Source organism: Epinephelus moara, chromosome 1 (assembly GCF_006386435.1).
Source record: "Epinephelus moara isolate mb chromosome 1, YSFRI_EMoa_1.0, whole genome shotgun sequence".
In the NCBI taxonomy this organism is placed as follows: domain Eukaryota; kingdom Metazoa; phylum Chordata; class Actinopteri; order Perciformes; family Serranidae; genus Epinephelus; species Epinephelus moara.
In genome coordinates, this window is record NC_065506.1 from 30,174,435 (window position 1) to 30,191,555 (window position 17,121).

Below are 17,121 nucleotides of genomic sequence, written 5' to 3' on the forward strand. Positions count from 1 at the left end.
AATAGGCTTTATAAGTTTCCCACAATCTTACTAGAGCTAGTCACCTGACTAAACCAAAAAACTAGGAGAGGACTTAAACTGAGGTCGTAGCCAAGATGCCAGAAATGACAGGGACATAACTACAGAAAGTTCATTGGCTCAAATCAGTGCAGCACTTCACAAATCCAGCCTGTGTGGCAGAGTGGACAATACAAGCGCACCCATAGATAAAAGCACATGCTTTGAAAAAAGATCCCATGGTCTGATAAAACCAAACATTTCAGCCACAATGCAAGGTATAATGTGGAGTGGAAAACTGGCATCATCTGTAGTGATCCAACTAACACTCTCATACACCATATTGTAAAAATGTTCAAGAAGACTTTAACAGTCAATCATTTTTCATTTTAGATTTGAGCTTAATTTAGATCAACTGGTAGAGATTTGTTGTTACTGATATTAAAAGATTATTTTCTAACGACCTGATTGAAAAAAGTCTACCACATCCATTATTATGTGACTCACTGCTGTGATGGTACTGAGAAAAAGACAACCGCTACTGAGGGCACCTGTATTACCTTACTAATTTGAAAATGATTTCCCAAAACCCAAAAGCCTTAAGCAAATGCATTTTGTTTAATTTTAATTTCGGAATATTCTCTTGAGTTAGAAAATCTCTTGAAAGTGAAACATACAGTGCATGCCTTTTCTCACAGGAAGTGGCCGACCTGCATCTCCTTATATTGTTCAAATGTTTACAGGTGCGTAAAATTTTCCAATACTTAGCAGCAACAAGATACTAGAAAACAACTTCAATTTACATGAAGAAGATAATGCTGTAGAGCTGTTATAAAGACAGACAGTAACCGCACATGTCTAGCTAGATCCATTCTCCAACAGTTAACTTGTAATGTAGCGTAGCACAAAGCAGGAGACCCGTTGCTTTGGTCATGGTTTGATGGACCTTGCACACTGTCGGTGGTTAAACTGTTGACCAGAACAATGTTTTACGTGACCTGTTATATGATGTTAACAGACCCCTCACAAAATGCACCAGGGTCCATCCTCTCATAGAGACATCCGACGGCACTCGTAGAGATAATCTGCCACATGTTCTCATTCAGGTTTCTGTCACAGTTTGTTAGTAATGGATATCAGGACAATAAGGACAGTCTGTTGATGGCTCAGTCAGATGGTTCAAGTGTTTTCATCTGGTCAGATTGGAGGAGCAGCACAAGAGTCTGCAAAGTTCAGCCTATCACGATGCTGTTAAGGCCAAATTTATGATTTAGAGCTACAACAATTAGACGATTAATTGTTTAGTCAACTGCCAGAAAATTAATCCAGCACTATTTGATACTCTGAGAATTAGCTGCCCTTCTCTGTTTTATACCATTGTAAACTTTATCTGACAAAACCTTTAAAGACACTTCACACTCCAGGGAACTGGGATGGACGTTTTTCGCTATTTTCTGATGCTACAAAGATTAAATGATTTATCAAAAAATTTAATTTTTGATAAAAATCTCACAGTCAGAAATCTAGACTGAGAGATGCGCAAACACAGAGCAGGTCTAAATTCAAGCAAAGAAATGTTCAATTCCTGAAGCATTTAAAATTAACATGGATAACATTTTTAGGATGACTTTTCAATATGACATGCATTTTAGCTGTATTTCTGAATTGTTCCTACGATACAGCTGCTTACACTGGCCTGTATAACCACTCTGTCAGATGTCTAAGGGGCCGAACACATGCCGTGTTTTTTGCGGCCTCAAATCGATTGTTTTCAGTGTCAATACACTGCAGCCAGGCTCAAACGCCAGGGCGATGCAGACGCAATGCACACACATTCCCGAGCACCTATTTTTCAGGGTGTGATGGCTGCACACTGAAATAAACAGAGTTCAACTTCTGGAACGCAGAACAGCATGTCATGTGGCGGGAAACAACCAGTCACGGTCGACAGATATTTTTCCTTTCTTCCATAAATATGAGTCTGTCCTAAATATGGAGAAAAAGTTTTTCATTTTAGTGCACGGCTACCCTGAGCTTGTTATCCCAATACACATTTAAAAAACATTGCAGCAGGCTATGATATGGTGCTTTTTATGGTTGCTTAGCGACTTCAGGTGCAACTTGTCTCTGCACCCTTTAAAGTTGGCACAGAATAGGCACAAGAGTCGCACACAGCGCCCAGACCTCGCATTTTCCAGGCGGTAAAAGACGTGGCATGTGTACGGCCCCTAAGAAAGCATCAATACTGCAGGTGAATAGATGCAGTGTGCACTGACAGCTGCTGCTGTCGCTATGCTGATTTCACTGCACAGCCAATGGTAACAAAGTGTTAAAGGACAGTTATGCATGTTCTGCGAGAGTGGTCGAATATTTTGATATTGAATATATACTAACAAGACACACAAGTTTAAATTACATAGTTATTACCTTCGATCAAGCCTGAAATTCAGCCTCTATTTCTCCTTCTGAAATTTAGCAAAAAAAGGCCTCTAAATACAGTCAGATCAATCATTTGGTGACAAAAGTAACATAGAAAACATACCTGAATAAAGGCAGTTCTTTTAACTGCAACTACGTCAAAGAGACAAATACAGAATCTAGGAAGAAAGATTTCAACTTTTTAAACCTTATTGGAAAGTAAACAGCATTGCAAAGATCATACCATACCAAACTACCTTTTATTTAAAGCTACTTTTTAGAAACATTGGGTTTTGATTTTTTGGGGGATCAGACCCTGAAAACTAGCTTTATTTCTACCACCAGACAAATATTGTATCTCTAACAGTGCAATACATCATAATTTCCTTAAAACATACAATCAAGGATGCTCAAGATGTTGTGTGTAACCTTAAATTAAACTAAATCTGCAACACACTCCCAGACCTTTCAGTGCAACACTGAAAACACAGGAACAATGCAATTACAGGCGTTACTCTGCTCAGTTCTTTCACAATCTAATCAGCATGCTCAGATATAGGGTGTATGACGCAGTAAGAGTTTTTATAATGAGTAATAAAAAATGTGTACAATTAAAAACTAACTTATCTTCATCACACCACATTAACAACAAAATAAAATGGGAGGTTCAGCGGTTATTTTTTGGACAAATGGTGGGATGCAAAATTAGCTGCTCTTCCTTCTGCTCCAGTCCAAAGCTACAATACACTTAAAGTTCATCACAGTCCACCTGAATTAATGTCAAACAAGGACCTGTAAAACTGTTGTTGCAAGTCCTCAATATGCTCTCCACATGACAAACATTGCATACAAAGAATATTTGTTATATTGAAACTCTAAGCTTCTTCAAATCTTCTACCACTTGCCCAACTTTGGAGACCAAGACAACACAATCTTTACTTTGCTGCAATCAGCCATTGTTAAAAGTCAATTTAGACTATGTTCAGACTGCAGGCAAATCAGATTTGTTTCTCAAATCAGGTCTTTGAGACTATGTACACTGTTCCTTGCGAGGGATTGGATTGGATTGGATATATTTATCCAGACATCACCAACTTATCTGCATGGGTTGCTTTGCTAACAATGTAGGTGTCAGTAACTATGTGGCTACGCTGGTGAGACAGTTCTCAATGGGAAAGTATGAGAAATGGAGGCCCATCATTTTGCCCAACAAACAATCACACTGTCGAGGTGCAGTACAGAACTTGCCCTTCACTCCATTTTATTACAGTGTCTGTCTACGGACTGTGGTTCTCCTTGTCATCGTCCATAACGCTCTGCTAAAAGCAGCATGGATTTTGCTCAGCACTTCGACTTCTCTCAATTTAACATTGACAAATCCAATTTGAGCTTCCAGAGTGTCCGGACTGAGACGCATCTGGAGAAATTCAACTGGAATCGCACCTAAAACCACCTCCAAATGTGTTTGGATCCAATCTGCAGACCATTCACATTCATGTGTTTTTTTTGCTGTCCTACTTTCTAAAATCAATCTGGATACAATCTACAGTAGATGTGCCAAAAAACAGATTTGGGCTGGCAATCTGACCAAGGCCATACAGGTCCAAAGATCTTGCTTGCTTAGTAAACATAGCTATGATACCCCCGTTTAAGTCACAAACCTAAAACTCCTACCAAACTCAGCTTGGGATAACACTGAATTTCTAAATACTGGAGATTCAGAAAACCAGCTACCATTAGCTGTTAGAAACTGAGTGATGGGGGGGGGGGGGGGGGCTTGACTCCTTTTGGGCAGGGGATAGGTGGAGGACAGGGTTAATATTCTCCTATCCACAAGTCATCCTGTTTGAGAGTGGGAACCTCTGACTGGCTCCTTTCACCTCTGCTGACCAAGAACAAAAGTATCATTCAGTTAAAAATGGATTGAGGGCACCAATGGTGAAGCCGGCGAGCTCCACCAGCAGAGTGCAGGACCCCTGACGCCACCCCTCCTCTTTCCCTAAGTCTCAACCGTGTTCACACTATGAAAGGACCTAACACAGCCGAGATGTAAGCTGTAACAACCCCCTCTAGCTCCTTTAAAATGCACAAGTTAATGCACACACTGTACCAAAAACCTGTGCAGAGGCTCGGTGGCAGGTAAACTACATACCTTCAATAGGAGTGTTTTCTTTGTTACTGGCTGAGGGGCCTCCTCTTTTCTCATCTGCTTTTCTGTGACAGGACTGTTTCCATTACAGATGCCAAAACTCAAGCCCCTGTGGGCTTTAGGTGAGAGTCCACTCCAACATCGTCATATGATTTATTGCAAAATGTGTGGTCTTCCCTTGCCATGACTTTTTTTTTCAAAAGCAAAGGCACAAATCAACAGTAGGAAGGTAACAATAGGAACAGCGTAAAAAACTCATACTTGTATTAAGGACCTCTTGACCTTTGGGCACTGCTACACTTACAAAACACTATCTTGGAGCTGTCTGTTTCTGCGGTTATGTGTGTGTGTGTGTGTGTGTGTGTGTGTGTGTGTGCCTGTTTGTATCTTAAAATTTACACCTTCCTTTCAGTTGTTGGCACTGACTACACTAGATTTTTTCCCAGCGTCTCTAAGCCATCAAACCAATTCTCAAGACATGATAACTGCAAACAAACTTGTAAAAGTTCAGTTCGAATGCTGCAATGACAAAACACTCATATACAAGACTTTTTTTTCTCCCTTTACACATTAGCAGACCATTGTGGGTGCATTAGCCCTGAGAGAAGGAGCCCTTGCAGCTGCAATATGTCTCACTAATCCATCATGATCCCTAACCCCAGTGCTCCACATACAAAAGACGGAGGGAGTGGGAGAGGACAACTTAAGTTCAAGAGACCAGGAGAACAAATGAGAGTAGGACAGAGCGAGGGACAAACAACCTTTCACATACTTTTAAGAGGCTCAAGTGAATATATGAAGCAGTTTAGCGTTTAAAACCTGTTATTGGGATAGGCACAGAGCAGAGACAAGAAGATAGCACTATCTTGGAAACACATTGTTCTCCATTTTGGCATAAAATAGGCCGTCAGAGTGGCAGCACGGGCTATGATATCATTCTGTGAAAACATTGCTTCATGTTGTGATCGGGATGTCAGACTGCCCATAATAAGGAAAGAGTACACTGAGAGTTTCAGCTTAAGCAGTGGGCTCAGTGTGACATGTCTTGACAGCCTGGCATATGAATCCACTTCCTCTGTTTACTTTACCCAGCACTTTCTTAACAACAGTGATTTCTAGTGGCACCAGTATTGGGTCTGGTGTAGCGAGGCTTTGGCCACCATTGTTAAAAGATGGCAAAACAACAGAGAGGTTTCCACACACAAGAACAAACCTTTTAGGCAAGGTGACAGTGAAATACAGGTTATTTACTTAACCAAATATCCCATTTTAAACAGGCAAGTACCTATGTAAACTTAGAGTCATAACTTCTATTCATTTGTTTAAGGGAGTACAGTAATTACAAAAAGCCACACTAAACTGCTGTTGTGAATGCTGTTACTTAGCATGGTGGTTACTATAGTTTATGATTAACCGAGGTTGTGAAACAACTAAGGAGTTTCTTTCTACATGGGGCAATCATCAACTGTACCTGCACCACCCCATAAAGAGTCAACCTACCTGGTGCACATGTGCCACACTTTTTTTTCCTATAAAAATGAGTGCCCTTACATGAAGCAGTAGTTAAACTCTTAGTCAGACTTGTGGTGAGAATGTGATAATGGCACAAGCTTGACTCCTAATTATTTTGTACTAAACACACTGCTGGCTACAATCCACACAGCATTACTCAACCAAACCTGGCCCTATTTGTGACCTCAGCACCCCGTACATTGCTTGGTGGGTTGGTCGAATAGGATTTTCAAAGCAGCACATGGGGGAAAAAATACAAATGTTATGGTTTTACCTGTTATTCAGCAGTATGTTGCATCAAGGTATTTTTGTGAGCCCAATAATGTCTTCAGTTTGCTGGTTAAAATCACTTTAATCCCTCTGAAGACACATCCTGCTGCTGGACGACAGGTAAAATAACCCTTTGAGTGCTGATGCCACAAATAGGGCTAACCCATCATAAAGTGGAAATAAATATCATCATGTCTAGAGCTAAAAGGATTTGTCTATTAACTTAAAATGTATTTGTTTACTCATTTACTCTATAATAAAGCAATACAGTTCAACATTTACCTGGTTCAAATGTGATGTTTTGCTGCTTTTCCAAGTTTTACATAATTATAAATTACTTTATTTATTTATTTTCATTTTGAACTGTTGGTTGCATAACAATTACTAGACGTCAGCTTGACTCTGGAAACGTGATGGGCATTTTTCACAATTTTGACATTTTGCGCACTGCTTTCAACAAACTAACTAGCAATTACTGTCATCATCAATTGGTCTGCCAATTATTTTCTAAAGTGACTGTTCAGTCTAAAAATTGTCAAAGAGAAGAAAAAAATGTCTATGATTATTTCCCCGAGTTCAAGATGACATATTTAATTTGCTTATTTATCAAAAGCAACAAAACCAAACCCCAAACTACTCAGTTTTCTGTCATATATGACAAAGAAAGAACCAAATCTGCAGATATTTGACACTGGAACCAGAAATTGTTTTGCTTGAAAAAGGATTTGAAATAATTAAATGATTGTCAAAATAGTTTCCAGTAAGGTTACAGCAGGTTGTTGCAACTCTAAATGATTGATTGAATAACTGATACAGCATTTAACCACCAGTTGCAGCTAGGACTCGGCAAAATATCCATACTATATCAATCTAAGTTTGGATATTGTATCACAATTAGATTAGTTGTCAGCTGTTAAATTAATCGCCAACTAATTCGATAATTGATTAACTGGTAACAAAAAACAACAAAAAAATCTCTGATTTCAACTTCTTAAATGTGAATATTTCCTGATTTCTTTACTTCTCTGTGACAGTTAGTTAAAAATCTTTGGTTTGTGGACAAAGAAGACGTTTGAGGATGTCAACTTGGGCTGTGGGAAACACTGATGAACATTTTTCACCATTTTATGACAATTTACAGACCAAACAACCAAACAATTATTGGAGAAAATAATCAACACAGTAGCTGACAATGAAAATAACCATTAGTTGCAGCTATAATATCATAAGTGTTTTCCTGGTTTTGCAGGTTGCATTACAGTAAAGTGATGTCATCTCTGAACTGACCAGACTGTCCTTGCTGTTCTCTTATTTGCCTTTGCTTAGTCATTATATCCACATTACTGATGATTATCTATCAAAAAATCTCTTGTGTAAATACTTCATGGCTGCACCAATAGTCAGCCCTATTGTTGCAATACTGATATTGGGGTATTTGGTCAAAAATACTGTGATATTTGATTTTCTCCATGTCGCCTGCAGCACTCATGCACATGCATGAGTGGGAATCTGATTTAACATTGTTCTGGGTAACTTTTTGGCTGCAATAGAAAGTTGGTGGCAAGTTGTCAAGCTTTAACTGAACTCTGTGGAGATATGACATGTTAAATAATCTTAATTAGGACTTTTTTTAATCTCCAGTGGGCCATTTGTGGGAAGTTTACCCCATGATGTTGGATGCACCCACTTGATGTAAACACAACATCCCACACTCAGGCCTCCATGGTGAGGCATGTATGGGTGCACAGACACGTTTGGAGGTATGTGGATGTTGGTTAGTACTTACAGGTAGTAGGTGAAAGCACTGAGCCCAGTTGGGACGGTGGTCAGCCCTCTCCCGGAGCAGTCTGCACCCCCATCTCCATCGCAGCTGCATGAGGGCGAACAAACGGCCGTCGACTGCCCTTGACCGGCGGCACCAGGACGAAGCAAACACCACAAACATATCCAAAACAAATCCACACGCATTTTCTCCCCGTCGGTTCAGGTGAAAGCGACAAAAAAGATGGCCTTTCCTTTGTGGTTTAGTCTACTCCGGACGTCGACTTCTCATGTGGTTTGGTCGGTTGAGGCATGAAGAGATGAAGCCTGACCGACGCTTTTCAAAACAAAATATAACGTCCGAGCACTTCATACATTCACGAGCCCGACCAGAAAATACCAACGGCACAGTTTAGCTAGCGTTAACAAGCAAACACTGCCTCCGTAGACGAGTGTTTTACCTTGCTGTGAAACATTTCTCAACCCCCCTGTGTGTCGTATTAGTCCATGAAAATAAAGTAGCAGGGCTGGCGACAGGAGCGGTAGCCTACCTTGCGTTTTTTTGCGTTTTCGTTGTCCCATTAAATAACCACAAAAAATATATATAACCACAACGAGCGGTGCCTGCTAATGCGACGCTAACAGGCTGATCCCGGCGGCGGTGAAATGTTCAGTTAAACACACCGGACAATCATGGTTTGTTTCCTAACAGGAGATCACCGACAGTTTTCAGCCATTCCTCACGTTCCCCTCCTCTTCTGCTCCTGACATCAACAGCATGCTTGTAGCTCGGCAGGCACCCTACCGGACAACCTGCGGCACTGGGCCCGGCCTGTGCAACACTGTGAGACCTGCACCACAACGTCAGAGGCTGCCCAACCGCTGCACACTCACCAGCGAGGGGAACAAGGCAGGTAAAGACTACAGGAAGGAGGGCCAGGCTGGGTAAAACTACTTGTTTACAGTGTTTCAACAGCAGTGGTGGAGTGTAACTGAGTGCAATAGTGGAAGAAGAGCTCAGATATATTACCTAAGTAGAGGTAGTAATACCACAGTGTATAAATACTCTGTTCCAAGTTAAAGTCCTACATGCAAAATCTTACCCAGGGCCGCTGCTGGCCATTTGGGTGCCCTAGGCCATGTTGCTTTGCCCCCTCCACCCCCAAATCCAAGTGTTTCCAAATTGGGAGTGCACTCTTCTTATATAAAGTCAATTGAGAAACCCCAACTATACAATAACAGTATTACACTATAGAACTAAGCAGAGGGCAAGCAAACACACAAAAGCACACGCATTCGTTTGTGCAGTCTTCTTCGATAAAATAAATGGAAGAAGGATATGATATGATTTGATGTCTAAAAAATACTTTGCTGTGCCACCCCCTCTATAAAGTAAGCCAATTAAGACACCAGAACTATACAATAACAGCATTGTACTGTGCGAGCCATCTAAGCACACATTGATATTAAGTAAGGTAAGAACATCTGTGTTGATATGATATATCATATAGGTTCTGACCATATCTAAGTTTACACAACAGTTTCTGTATATTTTGAATAGTGCATGGTAGTGGACAATACTAAACTTACAAATATTTACTTTATTTATGTGTTAGAATCCAGGCACAAGCTATTCATGCCGAAAGGCAGTTTAGTGCACATGACAGGAGGAGATTGTGGACAGCATCATATGTAAAGATGAAGGAGGGCCAGGCTGGGTAAAACAACTTGTTTACAGTGTTTCTAAAGCTGTGGTAGAGTGTAACTGGGTGCAATGGTGGAAGAAGAGCTCAGATATATTACCTCAGTAAAGATAGTAATACCACAGTGTATAAATACTCTGCTCCAAGTGAAAGTCCTACATGGAAAGTCTTACTCGAGTTGATCCCTGGGTGGGGGAGCCCTTCTGTGCAGAGTTTGCATGTTCTCCCTGGGTTTTCTCCAGGTACTCCAGCTTTCTCCCACAGTCCAAAGACATGCAGGTTAATTGATGACTCTAAATTGGCCGTAGGTGTGAATGTGAGTGTGAATGGTTGCCTGTCTCTATGTGTCAACCCTGGGGACCTGTCCAGGATGTACCCTGCCTGTCGCCCAGTGTCAGCTGGGATAGGCTCCAGCCCCCTGCGACACTAACAGGATAAGCAGTTACGGAAAATGAATGAATGAATATAATAGGATATAATAATATATGTTATCAATACCATTATTGTTCAAATAAACATTAAAAAAAAAAAAAAAATCAAACAAAACGGTCCCATTAGTCACACAAAACAGAAGTCATCAAACTTTATGATTCTGTAGAGACTATACGCAGGAGATCATAATTTTAATGTTGCAGCTGGTTAAGGTAGGACTCATTTTAACTAGGCTGCTTGATATACTGCTGGATACTTTAATCTGTAATAATACATCATTATTCATTAGTTGATTATATTCTTTATCATTAATCTGAATTTGTTAAGTAACTAATGTCAAATAGGCTAAATGTAGTGATGTAAAAAACACTGTCTGTCCCTGAGATGAAGTGGAGTAGTATAAATATAAAGTAGCAAAAAATGGAAATACTCAAGTAAAGTACAAATACCTTAAATGCACAGAAGTTGAGTAAATGTGCATAGGCTACTAGAATCTAAGTATTATCTGTATCAAAAATAAAAGTACTGATTATGCAGTGAAATGGTCTTTGTCAGTGTTTTACTATTAAATAATACGTTTTATACATTGATATTACTGCTGCATTATATATGTGTGTTGCATGTAACTGCTGTAGATGTGCTCATTTAAACTTATTTATATACTGTTTAATCTACAGCAATGCATCAGAGTTTTAAAAGAACACTCAATCCCTCAGTCCCTTTAAAAATCACCAATGGTTTTTACTGGACAGGGAGGGTTTGCAATTGTAATTTGAAAAGTAACGAAAGCAGTCAGAGGAATGTAGTTGACTAAAAAGTACAATATTGTCTCTGAAGTGTAGTGAAGTAGAAGAATAAAGTTGAATAAGTGGAAATACTAAAGTAAAGTACAAGTATTTAGAATTTGTACTTATGTACAGTACTTGAGTAAGTGTACTTAGTTAGATTCTAAATATTGTACTTACAGTAAGTACAATTTTGACAGCCTTATACTTCACTTGAGTATTTATACTTTTTATGTAACTTTATATGTTACTGCATATCAAAGGCATAGTGTTCTACATTTGACACCTACTAGTCTCTTTTAATATAAAGAAAAACATACAATATCATGCACTGCTATATTACTAATCTACCCAGTAGTATATAGAGTATCTAAAATTAGCTCCACATTTACAAACATTAAAATACTTCTACATGTATGTGTTGGGGATAAAAATAGAATAATACAATATTATAGAAAGGAGACATTTGGCATAATGAGTACTTTTACTTTTGACACTTAAAGTACATTTTGGGGATAGTACTTATGTACGTTTACTTAAGTAGCATTTTAACAATACTTAGAATATTGCCCCTGGATTGTGGGGGAGTTGAAGTAAAGAGCAGCAGAAAATCAAACTACTTGAGTACAGTACAAATACTTTAAAATGTACTTAAATATAGTACTTGAGTAAATGTACGTTGTTACTTACCCCCCCTGTGCATTAGCAGCATTTCAGTGACCTGACTAGTTGGGTATTTCCCAGTTAAATACCAGTGGTTTTTCTCACTAATCTGATGAGATGGATCATTGACAAGGGACATTCACGATATAAAGAGTTCAGTGGAGATCACATTAGGTATGCACGAATGATCCAAGTATCCGTGCATGCCGTGTCAGAGAAGCTGTAATAACAAAATACTTGCTGAAGAACGCAGCGACTAATAATGGCTATACTTCCTGCCTCAAGGGGCTTGCATATTTTTGTTTTTAGTGTTACCTATTACCACTTGTCTGTTTAACCCATGATACACAGGAAGGCAGCTACCATCAAAGACCTTTCAGCGTGACGGTCTGAGCTGTTCCCCACTGTGTTTTTTGGTGTTTAAGATATCGGCCATAGAGATGTCTGCCTTTTTCTCTAGTATAATGGAACTAGATGGCACGCGGCATATGGTGCTCAAAGTATCACAACACAGAAGGAAGCGTCCATCTACTGCTAGCTCAATTAGCAACACTGAGCTAGCTAACACTGTTTACATATCACGCTTTCACAAGCCCAGGCCTCTCATCCATTAGAAGGTGCACACTTCTTCTGCGGGGTGATACGGCTGGCAGGTGTAGTTCAATAGAAAGAAAATAGTTCCAACATGCAATTGCTCACAACGAGGGTTATCTTGAGTAAGTTGGTCAGGATTTCTGGAAAGAGACATTACTGTTGAGTTTACAAATGTATTTTTTTTTGGCACTTTGAGCAGCACAAGCTGAGTGCCATCTAGTTCCATTATATTCTAGAAATGGCCGACAACTCCAGGTCTGATATCTCCAGCAGTCGGCAACTCAAACCAAAACTAGGTAGATTAATGAATAGCACTACAGGTAAGAGGAAAAATATGTATTTTATGATTTTAGGGTGAACTGACCCTTTAATTTTTTTATGACAAAGTAGGCATGAATCACTTACTGTTTACATTTCTACTTTTTTATGATTTAGGGTTTCTATTATATATTTACATACAGGTATACAGCATTTAAAACAAAGCCATAATAAACCATCACACGACGTACATACACACAAATCTGTGGAAATGCCTATCTCTACATGCACTTTCTGACATATAAAGTGACATTGTGGAAAATCTGAATATTAAATTTGCATGCGATGACAAAACCTTAAATGAATGTGGGGCTCTTTCACATCCATGACTGTCTGGCAAATGATTTATAGTTCCTGATAACTGACAGCTTCATATGAAGAATTTCAGTGATGCAGTGCAGGTCTGGCAGGTCTGACATAATGTCTGACAAACAGCTTGATGTCGTGATGTTGTCGTGACAGCAACTGCATAAATTATTACCAAAATAAGAGCCATAGAATTCACAAACTAAATATTTAGTGCACACTGTAACTTTAAATGGCAAGCATTAGGAGCATACTTGTGGATATATTTCAAATATTTTGATCATGATTAAGTGCAGACTGCAAGCATAACGTTGGACAAGAAACCACAATGCCACTTACACATCTATCTAACCCCTAGACCTCTACATTCACTGCATGTAATGAACATCATGATAATTCCTCCTCTTTTACCTAATTTCTGTCAGTGATCTTGGTCCCACCTCCACATCTTTTTTCCCATGAATATTTCCACTGTGAACAAACATCTCCTCTTAACACACCACTACCATATTCACTCTTACAGCACCTGACACCCAGAGCATCTCCACCCTTCACATTATAAGATAATCAATGATGCATGGGGGGAAAGGCCAGTGAACCAGACAGGGCACAAGGTGCACAGGGTGTGGTAGCTATGTTTGGTATTCTCGCAGCCAGAGGCAAACTGCGCGGCGCACCTGCAGCATAAATGGAAACTGGGATTGGATTACGAGCAATACATTATCAGTGGAGTGGTTTACAGCATTGCATCAATCATGGCCAGTCAGATCAGCCCACTGTAGCATACACACCTCTCTAAAGTGGAGGGAAGTTGTTCGGACTCGGAGTGGTTACTCTCAAGACTGTCTTGTCTGGAAGGTGTAGAGTTACATTTGCATTTCTAGAAATAGTTCAAGTTAATTAAATGAAATCTCCACATGCTGACGTTGGTGAAATAATGCAAGTACACTTATCTATCTAAATAACATTCCTTATGGCAAAATCCATTTCATTGTAACTGCACGCAAAAAGTCCTAGTACCGTCTTTGGACACTGTTATGCTGTAATCCAGGTGACTGAATGTTTTGCTAACTAGCTTGCTTGCTAGCTAACAGCAAGTAGTATGTAAACAGGACATGTTTGGAGCAAAATTCATGCATGTTTTTTCACTGTTAATTCAAGTTTACTGTCTTCTTCCTTTAAAGGTTCTGAACAGTGGTGCATGGCTGTTTAAAGTATACCCACTTATGAACCAAACAGCCATTTGAATATACTGGAGAGTATACACACTGCCTCCTCTGTAACCCACCCATCTACCTAGTAGTGAACCTACCTCATTAGCCACCGCTACAACACTGGTCCTGAATGCAACACTCAGAGCATTAATATAATAGTAAACACTATTTGCTATTTAATGACGCAGTGGAATAATGATGTCCTGAGCAGAGAATGAAGTCACGCTGTATCTGTGTGTGTTGTAATCTGAGCTTCTCTATGGTTTGTTGTGGTAAACTGGTCCTACTGTGCGTGCTTGTAAGAGCACGTGTGTATTCCACTGGCTTGCTCATCGCTGCAGCTTTGCACTGCACTCATGCAGCAGCTACCACTGATGTTTGAACAGTGTCATCACGGAAGTGTAGCGCCCACCCCCCAGTTCCCCCCGGTTAACACTGTTATCTCTGTCAGCGCTGTTGCCATTGTTAAGCGCTGTTTATGGAGTTAGCTTTGTGAGCTGATAGCGGCCGGCTCCTTCATGTTGAGAACTATGTCTTGAGCAATGGTTTCCAATTGGTGGGTCATGGTCCAAAAGTGGGTCGCAGGGCCATTCTAAATGGACCACAAGTGACTTGCAAACGTGTCAAGTTTTAAAAACAAACCTTTCTTTGAAGTACAGTGAATTTCCAGCACAAGCTTTTATTTTGAAATGCCATTTCATGCTGAAGGGTGAGTGAATAACGGACAGCTAATTAACAGAGACAGTAAAGTAGTTTGACAACATGGCCAAACGCAAGTATGATGTTGAATATATTTAACTGTGTGGACCTTGAACTAATAACTAAGGACAAATCTGGACCTTGTGGCTGGACCAGTTGGGAACCACTGGTCTAAACAACTCATATGCTCTGAATTTTGTGTAGAGCCCGTGTAAGGTAAACAAGGCTGAAGACATCCTGGACCTACTTACCCCAGAAAGTAAGACATAAGAGAGTAAGATGACAAACAAGCACATTTTCCAGAATTGTCCTGTAAGATATTTCAAGACATTAAGCAGTATGTAGCAAGTAAGAACTTAAGGAAAGACCCTTGACCTCACTAAATAAAGCCATGCTTTACACACTTAACCTGTGCGTGTTTTGTAAATGACCAAACAGTATATTGGTTAGAGCAATACTAAATTTAACAAGCAGTTTTCTTTGAGCACTGAAAAAAGCACAAGATCTTTCAAAAGATATTTTGCTTAAAACTCAGCAATTATTTAATTTAAAAAGCTTGTGATTGTAAAATGAGTTAGCATACTTGTTATCTAGTTTAGGGAGACACAAGGCAAAAGATTAAAACACAATAAATTATCCACTAGACTGAAGTTGTAGGCACAAAAGTACTGCCTAGAGTACATTTGCTATAAATGAATGAGAAGAACACACACAGCGGTTATCAAGTTGGTACTTTTTATTTTTCTTTGTTTAACCATTTCCCTGAAACGTTTAAAAGGATCAACATTAAATTCTGGCATTATAATTATTGCTATGACTAAAATCATGTCCATGTCTATTAGCACTGATGAAAACATGCACCGAGGGGCCGTGTTTCTCTTAATAATATGATTGAATGCAGTGCTATGCCCTTATATTTATTTATTAATTCATGTAGTTTTTGTGAAAGAGAAGAACTTGTTTGGAGGTGAAAGTACAGACATGAAATACACATAAATATATATATGTATATGAGATTATCTCCACAAAATATTTTGGTAGAGAAAGACGGCATTACATAATTACAGTATTTTCTTAAATTCTTACACTCAGTTTTCAAGAATTATGCTTTCAACTAAACTACATATTGTCTGAACAATAAAGATAATTACTGGTAAGCAGAGTATTTTCACTCATATACTGAAAGATATATGTGTGTGTGGAAGTAAATGGTAACAAACCTAAACATTTGTCTTGGTCTTTAAAGCCAGTGTTCTAACAAAGCACTAATCAGTCTCCACTATCATATAATGGGCACACCCTTATGTTTCAATAAAAGCATGCAGATATTAAGCTGGAAGTGTTTATTAATTTTTACAATAGTTTCTTTCTTAACAGACTTGTGGGTGTAGTGGAGTTCTTATGAAGAGAAACACTACCCCACAGTGGTTAGATTTTCTCAGTGCTCTCAACTATTCTCCATTCACACTCAGTGGTCTGAATGAGTTGTGCCCCCCAGGAGTATACCACTGTACTGAGACAGAAACAGTGCACGTGTTGCATTCAGTAAAAGGACAGCTCTACTTTAATGTATTCCACATGACAGAAGATTAAAATATGGAGGTATGGAGGAATTTAAATGTGACACCAGACTTTTATTATCATATACACCGTGTGTAACAATGTACAGTATTTTAAATGTATCTAGTAGCTAAACTTGCTTTATTGAAGTACAATTCTGAGGTGCTTGTACCTTAATTGTTAAACTACCCAGACCAGCATTAATTAGCCCCACCTCAACAAAGCTGCAATATTCTGATATTAAAGCTGCTTATCGGTATTTTTATATTAAGAAAAAGACACATGAAATATGTGTAATATTAGAGGTCAGACTTGATATCACCGAACTCTGCTGTTCCCCTCTGCTCTACAGAGTGATTTAGTGTCTTTGAGCTCATTGTTTAGCTGCAGCTTTACTGTTTTGATTTACTCTCACCGCTTCCATAAGTGTAATTGGCAGCCACAGCAGGCAGTTGTTTCCAGCAAAAAACAAACCCTAAAGCCCACTGTACACTCCCTGCTCAGAACCAAAAGCAAGCAAACACAGTTAGCAACTACCTGGTGAACATGGTGAAGCATTTAGCTGCATAAGAGCCAGATGTTCCCTTTAGAGGGTGGTTTAGACCAAAACAAAGCTAAAAGGAGAGAACTTAAATTTATAAGGTGACCTGAAAATTGACGTCAAATGAATTATCATGTTGCTTCATGTTTGCTGGGTGTGTAGGAAGGCAACTAACATGTTCAATAATTGCAGGTTTAAG

The 17,121-nt window shown here is 39.3% G+C and overlaps 1 protein-coding gene across 1 annotated transcript in view; it reads right to left on the bottom strand.

Annotated features, from left to right (window-relative positions):
- lgr4 (leucine-rich repeat containing G protein-coupled receptor 4) overlaps positions 1-9,007 on the bottom strand; it is a 38,402-nt gene extending 29,395 nt beyond the window's left edge. Inside the window, exon 1 of the mRNA XM_050064692.1 lies at positions 8,133-9,007. Within this exon, the coding sequence (XP_049920649.1) occupies positions 8,133-8,314 (182 nt within the window). The 5' untranslated portion in view covers positions 8,315-9,007. The remainder of the gene's footprint in view (positions 1-8,132) is intronic.
- Between the last annotated feature and the right edge of the window lie 8,114 nt (positions 9,008-17,121).